This window comes from Notolabrus celidotus, chromosome 8, assembly GCF_009762535.1.
Source record: "Notolabrus celidotus isolate fNotCel1 chromosome 8, fNotCel1.pri, whole genome shotgun sequence".
NCBI classification, from domain to species: Eukaryota; Metazoa; Chordata; class Actinopteri; order Labriformes; family Labridae; genus Notolabrus; species Notolabrus celidotus.
This window is the reverse complement of record NC_048279.1, coordinates 5,657,807-5,672,767: the sequence shown is the minus strand read 5'-3', so window position 1 is coordinate 5,672,767 and position 14,961 is coordinate 5,657,807. Positions and strand designations below refer to the sequence as shown.

At 41.2% G+C, this 14,961-nt stretch overlaps 4 protein-coding genes and 1 long non-coding RNA gene across 5 annotated transcripts; 3 read left to right on the top strand and 2 right to left on the bottom strand.

Moving 5' to 3' along the window:
- Window positions 1–4,119: 4,119 nt before the first annotated feature.
- LOC117817428 (histone H2B 1/2-like) lies at window positions 4,120–4,546 on the bottom strand. Its single transcript, XM_034690142.1, has one exon. The coding sequence runs from the start codon at window positions 4,531–4,533 to the stop codon at window positions 4,165–4,167; it is 369 nt and encodes a 122-aa protein (XP_034546033.1). The 5' UTR covers window positions 4,534–4,546; the 3' UTR covers window positions 4,120–4,164.
- A 3,245-nt stretch (window positions 4,547–7,791) lies between these two features.
- On the bottom strand, window positions 7,792–8,851 carry LOC117817419 (histone H2A). The gene has a single exon (XM_034690132.1). The coding sequence runs from the start codon at window positions 8,831–8,833 to the stop codon at window positions 8,450–8,452; it is 384 nt and encodes a 127-aa protein (XP_034546023.1). The 5' UTR covers window positions 8,834–8,851; the 3' UTR covers window positions 7,792–8,449.
- Window positions 8,852–9,194: 343 nt separating this feature from the next.
- LOC117817414 (histone H3) lies at window positions 9,195–9,668 on the top strand. The gene has a single exon (XM_034690128.1). It carries the CDS (start codon window positions 9,212–9,214, stop codon window positions 9,620–9,622), a length of 411 nt encoding a protein of 136 aa, XP_034546019.1. The 5' UTR covers window positions 9,195–9,211; the 3' UTR covers window positions 9,623–9,668.
- Window positions 9,669–11,010: 1,342 nt separating this feature from the next.
- On the top strand, window positions 11,011–13,940 carry LOC117817432. The gene is made up of 2 exons (XR_004632146.1): window positions 11,011–11,145; window positions 13,650–13,940. It is a non-coding gene; the product is annotated as an uncharacterized LOC117817432 (long non-coding RNA).
- Window positions 13,941–14,501: 561 nt separating this feature from the next.
- Window positions 14,502–14,954, top strand: LOC117817422 (histone H2B 1/2-like). The gene has a single exon (XM_034690136.1). It carries the CDS (start codon window positions 14,541–14,543, stop codon window positions 14,907–14,909), a length of 369 nt encoding a protein of 122 aa, XP_034546027.1. The 5' UTR covers window positions 14,502–14,540; the 3' UTR covers window positions 14,910–14,954.
- Window positions 14,955–14,961: the final 7 nt, after the last annotated feature.

The window sequence follows — 14,961 nt, the reverse complement described above, 5'->3', positions numbered from 1 at the left end:
TGTGGTTGTGTGAATTGTGTGTAGTGTTTTGACAAATGGGCCCTGTTTTCAAAATCTTGTTTAAGCAACTGAAAAAAACTGTAAAAAAAATGCTGGGATTAAAATAAAAAATCTGGCAAATAATGAATATTCTTTATTATACTTGTAAAAAAAAAACCTTTACATTAAGTGAACTTTAAAACCTAAAAACATCAGTATTTTAACTCTGAATGTTGCTCTTCATTTCATAGACGTGTCAAGAACATAAATGATTATAGTCTATGGTTAGAACACATTTATCAGCTGAGAAAGCTGCTTCAGACAATGAGGTCACCTTCTGTTCATTTACAACATCTTCTCTGGTAGATTATTCTCAAATTCTTCCACTAGCATTAGCTGACGAAGGACTTCAAAATGGTCATTCACTTTGCTAGCAGCACATTACAAGTCATAGAGAACCCTTGTTCTTGTGCAGACTCACTGAAAGTTTGACCACTTGATTTCCTTTGGTTTCTACATTTCTGCTTGTAGGCCTATGAGGTCACAAGCTCAAAGGGTTGCTATATTGCTTCTTTGAGTGAGTTATAACTCAAGCCGTCTTCCAAGGAAATAGAGGACATGTGCTTTACCTACTAACTTATATTTAAGTAGCATAGGCCACATGTACTTGTGCCACTGCCAGGGGAACTGACACACTGGGATCCTGTCTTCCCCTCTCTCTCCTCTGTCTGCCTGTCTCTTACTTTAACTCTTCCTGTCCCATTAAAGTTACTAACCATAGACCTTTCTGGAGTCTGTGAGCTCCCTTGTCTTGTAGGTTCCTCTGGGTCGTTGCTGACGTCCTGCTGCTGTGGACATGCCAGACTCCAGCTGCTTCACTTGTTAATATCAGTCTCCCCACTATCATCGCTGTTATAATGTTAAATTGAATGAATGAATAATTGAATTCTAATTGTGTCAGCTGTTGTAAGGCAGTCCTTTCTCATCACCCACAGTTTGACTTGTCTCCAAAAGAAGTACCCGGGTCTCAATTATTTTATCAATGATGACTGTGTTGTGTTCAGGTGTCCAAGTGAGACATCACAAGAGTGACAAGAAGCAATCTTTGATTTAACCATTTACACATAAAAGTTGATGTGAGCTCAGAACAGGACAGAACAAAGACAATATTACACTTTCTGCATGACAGAGTACATTTTCTCCGCTTCCCGGTGCCCTCATGACTGAAATAAAAAACAGCAGAAGAGCCTGTTTGAACATTGTTGGAGTAATAAAACATTATGAAATGACCTCACTGGTGACCTTTTAGTGGAAAACACATGAAAGCTTGTCACAGGCTTGTCACAGGCTGTGAACAAAGTGTTCTCTTGATGCTTTTCCAATAAATAAAATGTAATCATTATCCTCCTCAGGTTCCCCTCCAGCGGTTCAAATGTAAAAAAAACAAACAAAAAAACCCCAAAACCCTCATCCTTTCAATGTATAAAATGTGATGATGTGTGTTATTTGAAGTTTGACCAGATTTTATGTGTTTGCTTATTAAAGGCACATTTTGTAGGAGTGTGTGTTCTCCTCTCACAAATTTACATTTTCACCTCAAATTGACGTGTAAATGTTCAACAAAATGCAGAGAAGTAAGTGTTAGATACTCAAACCTTCCTGAAGTCCAAACCCCAGACTCTTCTCTGATTATCTGGGCCTCAGTATGCTGAAATGAACCCTAAACTGTGTTTATCAGAGGGTTGAAAAACTTCTCCAGTTCTGTAACCTCTTGGCGACCTTACAGGTTTTCAGTCCAACATTTTTACTAGCTCTCCCTTTTGCCACCGCTTCTATACTACTACCTTATGATCACAGAACACCAAGGAGAGAGAAAACTGAAGAGCTCACACAGTGGTCTTCAAAATGCTGTAAGATCAGATCTTTTAGTCCTCAATGCTCCTCAAACAGACTGAGTACGTCCCTGCTCTTCATCATGCTCACTCAGTCTGATAAAGACAAACCTCTAACTTGAATGGATGTGAGATCAGCTGCCGTGACTGATGGTCATTGCTCCTCTCCTCCAGGTGGAGGCGCTGCAGGACAAACAAAGACAGCTGCTCTGTACAGGTGTGTATGGAAACAAGAAGCAGCAGAAGCAGTGCTGAAGCTGTTGTAACATGTAGAAACATTGATGTTGAGCCTGTGTGTGTTTGTTTGTCAGTGTGCAGAGTGTAAAAAGACCGGGTCCCGCTGTATTACTCAGGCTGCACTACAGCGTCTATTCTCAGGCGCGATCCCACTACTGAGCGGCACGAGGGCTTTGACCTGCTCCGTCTCCGACCTGGGCCGGTGCACCCCTCCTTAGACGACCTGGTGGTCCCGGGCTCCCCCAGGAGCACCATATCGATACCGAACTTAGTGCGGACACCCGATCGACACAGTCCGCTGCAGCTCAGAGCTCCAGAGCTCAAACGATCCTCCAGCCTCAGCCTCCCGGTAGCTTGGATTACAGGCGCGCGCCACCGCACCCGGCGAGAGATTCTCTCATTCATAGAGGGTTTGTGGTTTAACGCACGTGACGTCATCAGAGAGGACGCTCAGACTAGAAGCTTTATTGTTGTTTGATGTTTATATCTTGTTTTGGATAGATCCTAATGTTAAAGTTACACTTTGCTTCACATCTTAAGGCTCTCTGTTACTTAGATAATAAAAGTGGGACCACTGCAGATAAAGTTATTTGGGTATTTCTGGCATGATGTTTGTTTATTTTCTTATTTATTTATTATCATCTCTGAAAAAATGAGCTGGAAAAACATGAACATGTTTACAGTGTAGAGCGGCTAATAAAGAAGATTAAAAAAAAATCAGTCTCTGTCTAAGTATACAATCACAATTTACACTTCACATGTATGAATGGGTTCCTTTTTTTATTCTGCAAATCATTGATTAAAGTACCAATAATTTCAATTCTAATAATTAATTTATTACTAGTAAAACAAAACAAAACAAAACAAAACATATTGGTAGAAAATTAAATACATGTTCAGTGCATGTTCCATCTGTAAGCAGATATAATGAATCAGCAGTGTGGGCTTAGAGAACTACTGCTACTGCTACTCACCACTGCAATTTATCATACTATTTTAGCCTGTACATATTAGTCATGCCTATTTGTTGTTCATTTGTATTTATAGCTGATGTTAGTGTTATTATTTTTATTTTTTTTTTATTATTTTTTTTAAGTCAAATTCCTTGTGTGTTCAAGCATACCTGGCCAATAAAGCTGATTCTGATTCTGATTCTGAACATCTGTCAGGTGGAGTGAAGGCTGTCTCTCAGGCTGTGACAGAGGTGGACATACTCTCTGTCACTGACTCTGACTTCTCCCAGCACATGTTACATTTTACTTTGTTCACAGAGACAATTAAAATCACAGACTTTGTCTCTGATCTTGGAGATCTCTGTCAGTTTCATACCTGCTGCAGTGTAGCAGGAAGTCTCTGTCTCCACCTGTCTGTGTGGACAGAGTGGACATAGTCTGTCCTCTCGGGCAGCCAGGTGTGTCTGTGTCTCCCTGTCTCTATGACCAGGCTGTGCTGGCTGAGTCTGTACCTGGTTAAGGTCTTCTCTCATCACTGCTCACTGCTCACCGTGGAGCTCACTCGGGTTTACAGGAGACATGCTGTCCCCATAGGCTGTCCCTGATTCGAGCTTCTGTTCTGTAGAGGGCGCTAATACTCTGAAGAAGTCATCATTTCTGGAAGAAGAAGAAGCGCATGCGTAAAATCTGATTTCTCCCGGTCCACATTTAGCCTACATGATATTGTAGCTATGCTTAGACAGAAACCCCTCGTTCTGTATTATCAACGTATCCATTAAATGAATAAAGGGACTGACTACCTTTAAGCGCGCGGGGTTACGTGTGTCCGCGCGCCTCCTGGGGGGACCGTGGGCCTTTAAGTTAACAGTACCAACAAGTAATCACGCAAGAAAGCCGCAATGCTAAGAATTGATTCGGTCTACATAGACCAATAATCACTAGGTTAGTATGACCAAACAATTTATAAGTGAAGAATTGTGTAGATATTTCATCATAAGTAATGTTGTTTGACTATGTACTGTAACATCTGGGACTTCAGCTCTTTAAAAAGTATTGTGGGTGGCCCTGAAAAGGACCTTTGTGGTTGCTGGTTCACAGCGGCTTTACTTGGAGCTGGTGTACTTGGTCACAGCCTTGGTGCCCTCAGACACGGCGTGCTTGGCCAGCTCACCGGGCAGCAGCAGGCGGACGGCGGTCTGAATCTCCCTGGAGGTGATGGTGGAGCGCTTGTTGTAGTGAGCCAGACGGGAGGCCTCACCGGCGATGCGCTCAAAGATATCACTCACAAACGAGTTCATGATGCCCATAGCCTTGGAGGAGATCCCGGTGTCGGGGTGGACTTGCTTCAGGACCTTGTACACGTAGATGGCGTAGCTCTCTTTCCTGGTCCTCCTCCTCTTCTTGCCGGTCTTGGTGGCCTTCGACACGGCTTTCTTAGAGCCCTTCTTGGGTGCTTTCACTGTCTCAGGCATCTTGTTCTAGTCAGACTGATCTTAGATAGGTGGAGGTTAGGTTAGGTGATTTCTTGAGCCTGGTGGGACAGCTCAGGGTGTTGTAACCCTTTTCTGTCCATGGTTATCTGTGTGGCGGGAGGAGGAGGGAGGCAAAGGACTCAAGAGGTTACAGGATACTGTGGACCAAGGCACCAAACCAAACCTTAGATAGGTGGAGGTTCAGGAGATTGTATTTATATCGACTCTATTCAGATCAAACTGCTCTGACCCTCGAAGAGGATTGGCTGAGATTCAGAGCTCAATTGAGTCAACGCAAGAGAAGTCTCTGAGTCACGTGACGATCCCCGACCAATAGTTGCTTTTTTGAAGAAGAAGAAGAAGAAGAAGAAGAAGAAGAAGAAGAAGAAGAAGAAGAAGAAGAAGAAGAAGAAGAAGAAACCTTTATTGAAGGCGTTGGATAAAAGAACTTATATTATAGGAAACTTGCATAGTCATAATTAAACATATTATAATGCATTTAAAGAAAAGAAAAGACAACTTTATCAGACATGACAGTATAATTATTGATGAAATAATATGATATAAGATAGAAAAATATAACAAATCAAATCAGTGAAATAAGATTTATTCTTTAAATAAATCTAAAGTGTGTGTGTTTGTTTTTGTTGTTATGACATTTTAAAGAGTCTTTGAAGTTTTTACATTCAGTGACAAACATTGAAAAGTGTGGGTAAGATTTATTAAATTTGGATTCATGAAAATGAAATGTACCGAGCAGTATTAAAAGATGTATCAATCTTAATTTAACTTCCATATAAGATTATGGTTTTAGGGTTTTATTTAATTGAACTGTGAAATTCATCAAATTGGCCAAAACATTATCGACGTCTCTCCAGAATAATTGAGGAAATTGTTGTCATTGTCATTCCATGATGTTAAAAAACCCAACAAGAAATCAAAAATAAAAGGTCCCTCATGAATTTATTTTGAGCAATGGTTTTGTCAATGGTTCTCCTACGTTCTGGACTTTCATTCAACATATTCAGACTTCATCATATATACAAATATATTATAAGTTTTACATAACATGTTCTGTATTCATCAGAATAAACACATTTGTTATCTTCAATGTGGTCACATGTGTATCATCAATGTCAATAAAATACTCTTATTTTTAAATCTTTAACAACAAACACTGTTGTGTCAATTTATCTGACTTACATGTTTGTATTCCTGGACCGGAATGAAAATAATTAGCTGCACTTTGTGTCAGCAGTTGTAGACAATCATCATTATACTAACTAATAGTAAACAATACGCTGTAAGATATTATAAGAGCATCTCACTGCTGCAAACTTCTACTGGGTCCAAATACCCAAATGAAAGCAAGCCGGGCCAGGATTCAGAAAATAGTTAGGACACCAATGCCTGGCTTGAAGGATGGACATACTGAGGCTCTGAATTGTAAAGTAAAAGCAGATATGTGAGTCACTCCAGGCTTTTCAGGATGTTCACAACCAGTGGCATACTCAGGCTGCTTGAGGGGCAGAGGCAAAAATATAAAAACGGCTCCTGCTTTCAAACCACTGAAATTTACAGTTTAGGATTAAGTCAGACATACTGAGGTGTTGGGGTCCTGACACTTAATTCCCTATGCTGAATATTTTTGTGACCATTGGTGATGGAAATTCAAGTACATCATATCATAATTCAACATACATAATCAACAACAAAAAAGAATTCTAGTGCCCAAAATTTGATATTTTATTTTCAAGAGTTCATTTGAAAACTGAGTTAAATCTAAATCAAATAGTAAAATGAACTGCTTAAAGACTTAGAAGACAGAAGAAACTCAAAAACCAAGCATGACAACCAAACATGTGACATAAGGGTAAGTTACCAACAGGACACTTTTATGGAAGTTTTTTTTAACATGTAATTCACTTAAAGGGCATCCTGAGTCTTTTAATGTCATTGCTTTCTGTCCATTGGAGAGGCAGCCAGACGATACTTCTCTACATTTCATCCACTCCTTTAGGATTGCACATTTCTACATTTAATTCAGAAGACGGACCTCCAAAGGGGATACTACTCATTGAGTGCTTCGAGGTGACCCTTTCCTTATAAGGTGAACCCACTACAAGACATCCAGAGGCTCTTTTTCCACATTACCAATACTGGAAGTAACTCTATAAGACACTAAGGCATCCAGAGGATAGCTTTTTTTTTTTTTACATGAAGTCCATTAGAAGAGAAACCTGAGGGAAATAATTAAGTTAAAGCTAGTTTGTTTGAAAGTCCATGACAGTCCCCAGAGCAACGATGTTCATAAGCAAAGCGCCCACAAAATCCATGATGAATCCACGTAGTCAAGATAATAAGGAAAATACACAATCCACAACAGGTGGGTTAAAACATGTCCACTAAAGACAGATTAAAACCACTCTAAAAGCAGACGGGACTACTGCTGCTGCTTGTCGCCGCAACGAGGCAACGCCATGACCTGGGCAAGATTTCAAATGCTGCCCCTTGTATTATAACCAACTCCACCAACAATCACATCAAATATACACTGAAAGAAACTGACAAACATTTAAAAAAAAAAAAAAATAATAATAATAATAATAATAATAATAATGACCTCTCAAAGAACATTAATGAAATGGTAACAACATTGATATTCATCAGGAAAAAAATATACATTTTCTAAATGCATAATGTAATAGTAGTAGAATGTATTCAGTCATTGTACAACAATCATTTTCACAATACACACTCTTTCAACAAAGCAACATTCATGTATTAAAACCCTTAAAGACTAGACCATTTTGGGGCGCCAGACTCTCCTGTACTTATTTTGATTTTCTAACCTATTGAAGCAGTCAGCATCAAGTGCCATACATCATTTTATTCAGGAGAACCTTATCTTTCACTGTGCTGCATTTAAAGTGGCAGTTTTATATATATTTTTTTAAAGTTTTAAAAAACGTCTGGAAATGTAGGTCATTTTTTACTATGAACGTAGACAAAACATCAGGAGGTTTTGTTTTGTTAAAAAGTTGTAGTTAGGAGTTTCAGACTTCCAAATGAACCTTTGTCACTATGAAACCTTTACTAAGCAAGTTACAGCCATTTATTATAGTATTGTCTTAGGTGTTTTCTGTAGTGGAAAAAGCAGGTGTGTTCCTTCATATCATTTACTGACCCTGTAGATGTGCGTAAAGAAGGTCTGAGTAAGCAGATGTTATATCATAAATTAGGACACTGAAGCAAAAGTGACTTTTCAGATAAATACATTCTGATCCTGAACACATGCAAACATGGTAAATACAGGAAACTGTGTTCATGAATAAATGAAGAAATAAAATGAGCAAATAACCAGCTTTACATGTTTAGAATACAGGTGAGGGCACTTTTTATGTTTGATACAATATAAGGGCATCTAACCTCCCCACCCATCACATGGCTCATAAATAACCAGATACAAGTACACTCTGTTAGATAGGAAGACTATCCTTAAACATATCAAGCCCTGCTTTCCCTGAGTGGATAGACGGTCTGTGCTCATCTTGCAGCTGTTTCACAGATCTGCTAGGAACACTTCCAGGAGAACTCTTACTATGAACCTGATGAAGCAGTGACAAACAGACAACCATTACTTCTGCGTTTTACAACTTATATGTTAATGAACATTTTTCAGATCATGTATTCCAAAAAGCTAAATGAAGCATTAAGGTCACCTTCAGAGTAAACAATTCCATTTGGAGTTATGAAAGCTGAAATGAAAAGCCAAGAGACTTCATGGTTTATCATGCAGTTAACAACAATCCAACGGTTTCTCATATACACATTCTGTGAAGTTCTGCTCTTTAAGGTGTATGGTGAGTGGCTCTTAAAAGAGCCTTTGTGTTTGTTTGCAGTTCTCGGTAAGTGTTTACTTCTTGGCGGCCTTCTCGGTCTTCTTGGGCAGCAGGACAGCCTGGATGTTGGGCAGCACGCCGCCCTGAGCGATGGTCACTCCGCCCAGCAGCTTGTTGAGCTCCTCGTCGTTGCGTACAGCCAGCTGCAGGTGACGGGGGATGATACGAGTCTTCTTGTTGTCACGGGCAGCGTTTCCAGCCAACTCCAGGATCTCAGCGGTCAGGTACTCCAGCACAGCTGCCAGGTACACGGGGGCACCGGCACCAACACGCTGGGCATAGTTCCCTTTACGCAGCAGTCTGTGGACACGACCGACTGGGAACTGGAGCCCGGCACGGGATGAGCGGGTCTTTGCCTTTGCTCTGGCCTTTCCGCCGGTTTTGCCTCTTCCACTCATCGTTAGATTGTTTTCTGAAGTCTGAACTCAGAGAAATAATGTCCTCCACAGACCAAACCCAGTTTATATACCCGCGGAGCGCGCGCGTTTTCCAGGCTCACCAACCAGAAAAGTGGCTTCCAGCAGAGCAGCAGAGGGCGGCCCGCGCTCAGCCCCGCTTCAAACTCTGGAGGCATTTCTCTCCAATAAGCAGCGGAGCTTGAGGCGGGGGCTCGCTCCCCCCTCTGCGGAGGGGCTGGGCTCCAGGAGCGGCCTCTCACCAATCAGGAGCCGGAGGTCTGAAGCAGCGTCACCGTGTCACAGCTGCTCCTCCGCTTTAAGAGCAGCGCGCCTCCTCTCTCTTCAACATTATTCTCCCGCTCACAGTAAGCAGAGACAATGGCAAGAACCAAGCAGACCGCTCGTAAGTCCACCGGAGGCAAAGCCCCCAGGAAGCAGCTGGCCACCAAGGCAGCCCGTAAGAGCGCACCGGCTACCGGAGGCGTGAAGAAGCCTCATCGTTACAGGCCCGGTACCGTGGCCCTGAGAGAGATCCGTCGTTACCAGAAGTCCACCGAGCTGCTCATCCGCAAGCTGCCCTTCCAGCGCCTGGTCCGTGAGATCGCTCAGGACTTCAAGACCGACCTGCGCTTCCAGAGCTCCGCCGTCATGGCTCTGCAGGAGGCCAGCGAGGCTTACCTCGTGGGTCTCTTCGAGGACACCAACCTGTGCGCCATCCACGCCAAGAGGGTCACCATCATGCCTAAAGACATCCAGCTGGCCCGACGCATCCGTGGAGAGAGAGCATAAACTGTCTTCTACTGCTGCTCTAACCACCACAACGGCTCTTTTAAGAGCCACCTCACTATACCTACAGAGATCATTTCCACATTGTGTTCTATCACATTTACAGTCGATTCAGCACACATTTGGTTTACCCAAATTGATGAAACTGTAACCACCGAGCTTGATCACTGGCCCCTCCTTTAGGTAAGTCATTAGAGCTGTCGTTCAATTAGTGCTGGGCGATACCACACTCTTATGATTCGATTCGATACTGAATACTTTATTGGCAATTCCATACCAGTGCCGATACTGTTAGTGATTAAAAATAAATAAAATGCAACGCTTGAAAGACAACTCGCATGACAAATACTGTTCATTAAACAGCTTGAATATGGAAATCCTGGGGGGCATTCTTTGTAAACGATGAAACAAATTAAGAAAAACACGTAATTAACATCTTTTACTTAAATTATCTGAGTGCAAACTTATAACCAAAAGCCAATATGGTGCAAAACTTGGAGTAAGTTACCCTAAAAGAATCAGAAGTGACACATGTGCTTTCATTTAGCATTTATTAATTAGTATCGATATTTTATTAGAGTCCATTGTTCCTCAAATGAGTAATGTGCAGGGACGATATATCAATACAACAGAAAAGATACCCCCACCACTAGTGTCTTTTAAAGAATCACATCACGATCAGTATGCAGTCACACTTTGTTCTCTTCACTCAGATGATAACATGACAGAGCTTGAGCACTCATGGTTTTATTGATCAGCACAGAGATGCAAAGCTTCCTGGTTGTAACTGTTCACATCTAACCTTCCTGTGATGTGTATGTTCACACAATTCATTGGTTCATTCCGTGCAGGAGACAGAAAGCAGGTGAGCTACATGTGGAGCTCCCAGCGCGTAACCGTCGCTGTCCGAGGTGCTGAAGTGAAAGCTGACAGAGCTTGTTGTGTCACTTTGTTTAATGCTCACACTGAACCTGTTTATAAAGTAAGCATTTGTGAAGGTGAGATTGACACACTGTCAAGTCAAACTGTAAAAATAGAATAAATAACAGTAGAAAAATGAGCTAACCATAATTAACTAGGCTTTAATATATACAAATATTTATATAATTATATTACATATTTATAATATTAGAAATAAAATCTACTCTATCCTAGATGAGTTTACAAAAATAAGTATCTATTTAGTATGACTAAAACGTATGCTGCTATGCAGAACAAATAAATAAATAAATGAACAGATCAATGGATCAATAAACAAAATATGTTACAATAATGACTAGATAAATATACTAAATCATGATTAGATTGTTTAAAATGTAATATAAAAATCTGTAAATACGAGTAATCAGCTGTGAACAGCGTCTACCCGGAAGGGCATGAGGTGTCTCATCAGGCGCACCTGGTGCAGATCGTCAGAGCGCGCACTGGAGAGCAGTGGGCAGAAGCACTGCACTTTAAAACAGACTGCTGGATGGAGTAGATCGGTGGTGCAGAGGACAATCTAAAAGAAACCGAAGAGGCAGCCGGTAGGAGCTGGTTTATGAACTGTGTGTTTGTCAGCTGATGATCGCTGCTGCTGCGGTGCCGGCTCGGACACGCGCTTCATCTGCGCGCTACTGAAATGTTTGTTTAGAATATCTGGTGTTTAGTTAAAGTTCGTATTAAAAGAGTATAAATACTGGGACTGTTTAAAATGCACATGATACATGATTAATTATTACTAGGGCTGTTTAAAATACACATGATACGTGATTAAGTAATAAATAACTGACCTATTTCATATGAGATGATAAAATATATTTATTTCAATAAATTTGTTTTGGCAGGTCCCCTGAAAGTTGAATTGATGTATTAATTATATTAATTGTGATAAAAAGCAATGATAGGCAGTTGTTTGAGTTACATTGAATCGGATGCTGCTTTGTGGTTTCTTGCTCTGTGCTTATGTTGCATTTGCATGTGATGCAGGTATTTGTTTTGTCTTTTTTATTCTTTTATTTAAAGGTTTTTCACCTAATTATTGGGAACTGTGTCTGAAAAACTCTGGGATGAAAGGAATCAAATAAAAGGAGGAAAATAAGATACACGTTGACTAATTTGAGTGGAGTCCAGTCACTTTTGGTCTGATTGTCTGTCTGTCCTTTCAAGTTGGGACGCTGCACGAAAATTAAAGAACTTGACACACACAATAACTTATAAAAACAGTAGCTGATGAAACGAGCACATCATAAACACCTGCTGCTGTGGACTCACAATGTTCACATATATAAGTCTGTGATCATCAAAACATGTCGTGTATTTGTTACAGAGACAGTTATCTCATTATAAAACAGGTTCTTTGACTTTTCACTTCACCTGCTGTCACCAGCCCTCAACAGAGAACCAGTGGTACCTGTACAATCAGCCCCTCCGCTACAGGTGTGAAGATGTGTGAAGAGGAGGACACAAACAACAGATGGAGATAAAAACAAGACGTAGAACTATTCATTATTCTGTAGAATAATATAAAGTCTTCTTTTCATCATATATAAGCTCTCACACGTTTAGGTCTATCTTTCAGTTCAAGGTCTAAAGTTGACTTGAACATATGATCATATTGTTTATGTTGATTGTTTGTACACAGAGAGCAAACTTCCCCAGAGTCACATTTCATCTATGTGCTCGTATATTCGACCCATAAAGCTGATTTTAATTCTCAAAGTGTCTCCTACATGATCATTTTATTCTCAGTTGTCAATAATCTAAAAAGTGAAATAATCATTTTCTTATGGATCATAATTCTAGAGTATTTACATTGAGCAGTGACATATATTTCTCAAGTATAACAACCCTGGGAGCTATCACCTCCAGAAGTTATCAGATGACACAGTCATCGCCAGGTGTGTGTTTGAGGGGGACGAGCTAGTACAGGAAGGTCATCATGGACTTTGTTGACTGGTGTGAGCTAAACCATCTTCAGCTCAAAACCAGCAAGACCAAAGAGATGGTGATCGACTTCTGCAGAAGATACCCCAGACTGCATCGGTGAACATCCAGGGATTGGACATGGAGAGGGTGGAGACCTACAGACACCTGGGTGTTCATCTGAACAACAAGCTGGACTGGTCACACAACACTGACATCATGTACAAGAGGGACTAAAGTCATCTGCACCTGCTGAGAAGACTGAGGTCCTTCGGAGTGTGCAGGACTCTGTAAGGGACATTTTACGACACTCTGATAGCGTCTGCACTTTTCTATGCAGTGGTCTGCTGGGACGCATGGAGAGGGAGGGACAGAGAAAGACTAAACAGACTGGTCAGGAGGGCCAGTTATGTCCTGGGCTGTCCTCTGGACTCCATAGAGGAGGTGGGTGAGAGGAGGATGTTAGCCAAGCTGACATCCATCATGGACAATCCCTCTCACCCCCTGCATGAGACTGTGGGGTCCCTGAGCAGCTCCTTCAGCAGCAGACTGAGACTCCCACCCTGCAGGCCGGAGAGCTACCGCAGATCCTTCATCCCATCTGCGATCAGACTGTTTAACAGCAGCACCGCAAAGTCCCGTTAGACATCTTTCATTTCACTACATGGCTTGCTACTTTGAGATGCTGCACTATGTTTCTGTCTTCCAGGGTCAGTAGGATTCATATTCACAAACTGACTGTAAACCTGTAAACATTTCATATTTTAATCACTCTGTGTTTTTTTCATACTGTGTGTGCTCATAAAAACCTGGTGCAATTTTATCCGTGCAATAACTTACTGTAGATTCATAAGATAGAAGAGTAGAAGTATCCATAGTGTGTATATCTGTTATATTTGCTAGATTTTATTTATTTACCTTAATCATTCTTGTTATTATATTTTTAACTATGTAAGTACATTGTTGTATTCTCCTGTCCCGTGTTGTAAGCTGCTGGAACAAATACATTTAAATTATGTCTGTCTATATATTTATTTATCTAACTTATAACCTTTGTGAGAATATTGTACCAATCAAAGAACTATATGAACAATGTAATGATTATTATATTTCTGTTACTTTACAGAAGCTCCTCTCAGATTCAGACCTCATCACCACTGACTACATGGAGGACTCATCCTGTGTGCTCCGTTTTCATCCACTCTCAGTGCACTTCTTTGTCTTCATATTGGAGGATATCTCTTCAGTCATTTGTAGAACATGCATTAATATAAAATCTCATTGTTGGCAAGGAAGTGACACTTGTCTGATAAGTGCATCATAACTGAACGATAATATAAAGCACTGATCTTCTCATGTGTCTGTATCACACTCTGACTCACCTAACTTAAATGTCCTTTAAACTTATTTTCACTCACTTTGTTGTTCAAGTACTTTAAGAGCTGTTTGTCTCACACAAGACTCAAACTGACTTTTTGTGACAACTACCAGAAGGAAGGATAAGGCTACGGTGATTCTTGAGCCTGGTGGGACAGCTCAGGGTGTTGTAACCCTTTTGTGTCCATGTTGATCTGTGGTGGAAGGAGGTGGAGGGAGGCAGAGGACTCAAGAGGGTTCAGGATACTGTGGACCAAGGCACCAAAATAAATACATAAAGAAATAAGGAAGTAGAAAAAGTAGAGAAATAAAGAGGTAAAAAAATAAAGATAAAATAAAGAAAGAGAAAGAATAAGTAAACTAAAATAAACTAAAGTAGTGGAGGAAATGAGAGAATCATTCATTTAGTTCATTATGTTTGACAATGACGTCACTGACGTTTAGAAAAAAGGAAAGCTACTATTGGTTGGGGGTCGTCACGTGTCACAGAGACTTATTTTGTGTTGACTCAGTTCAGCTCTGAATCTCAGCCAATCCTCTTCGAGGGACAGAGCAGTTTGATCTGAATTGAGTCAATATAAATAGAATCTCCTGAACCTCCACCCAACCATCTATCTAAGGTCAGACTGATTAAAGCAAGATGCCTGAGACAGTGAAAGCACCCAAGAAGGGCTCTAAGAAAGCCGTGTCCAAGGCCACCAAGACCGGCAAGAAGAGGAGGAGGACCAGGAAAGAGAGCTACGCCATCTACGTGTACAAGGTCCTGAAGCAGGTCCACCCCGATACCGGGATCTCTTCCAAGGCTATGGGCATCATGAACTCCTTCGTGAGTGATATCTTTGAGCGCATCGCCGGTGAGGCCTCCCGTCTGGCTCACTACAACAAGCGCTCCACCATCACCTCCAGGGAGATCCAGACCGCCGTCCGTCTGCTGCTGCCCGGTGAGCTGGCCAAGCACGCCGTGTCTGAGGGCACCAAGGCTGTGACCAAGTACACCAGTTCCAAGTAAAGCCGCTGTGAACCAGCAACCACAAAGGTCCTTTTCAGGGCCACCCACATCA

Excerpts from the sequence above, each read along its gene's own strand:
- LOC117817428 (XM_034690142.1), bottom strand. The coding sequence starts at position 4,533 with ATGCCTGAGACAGTGAAAGCACCCAAGAAGGGCTCTAAGAAAGCCGTG.
- LOC117817419 (XM_034690132.1), bottom strand. The coding sequence starts at position 8,833 with ATGAGTGGAAGAGGCAAAACCGGCGGAAAGGCCAGAGCAAAGGCAAAG.
- LOC117817414 (XM_034690128.1), top strand. The coding sequence starts at position 9,212 with ATGGCAAGAACCAAGCAGACCGCTCGTAAGTCCACCGGAGGCAAAGCC.
- LOC117817422 (XM_034690136.1), top strand. The coding sequence starts at position 14,541 with ATGCCTGAGACAGTGAAAGCACCCAAGAAGGGCTCTAAGAAAGCCGTG.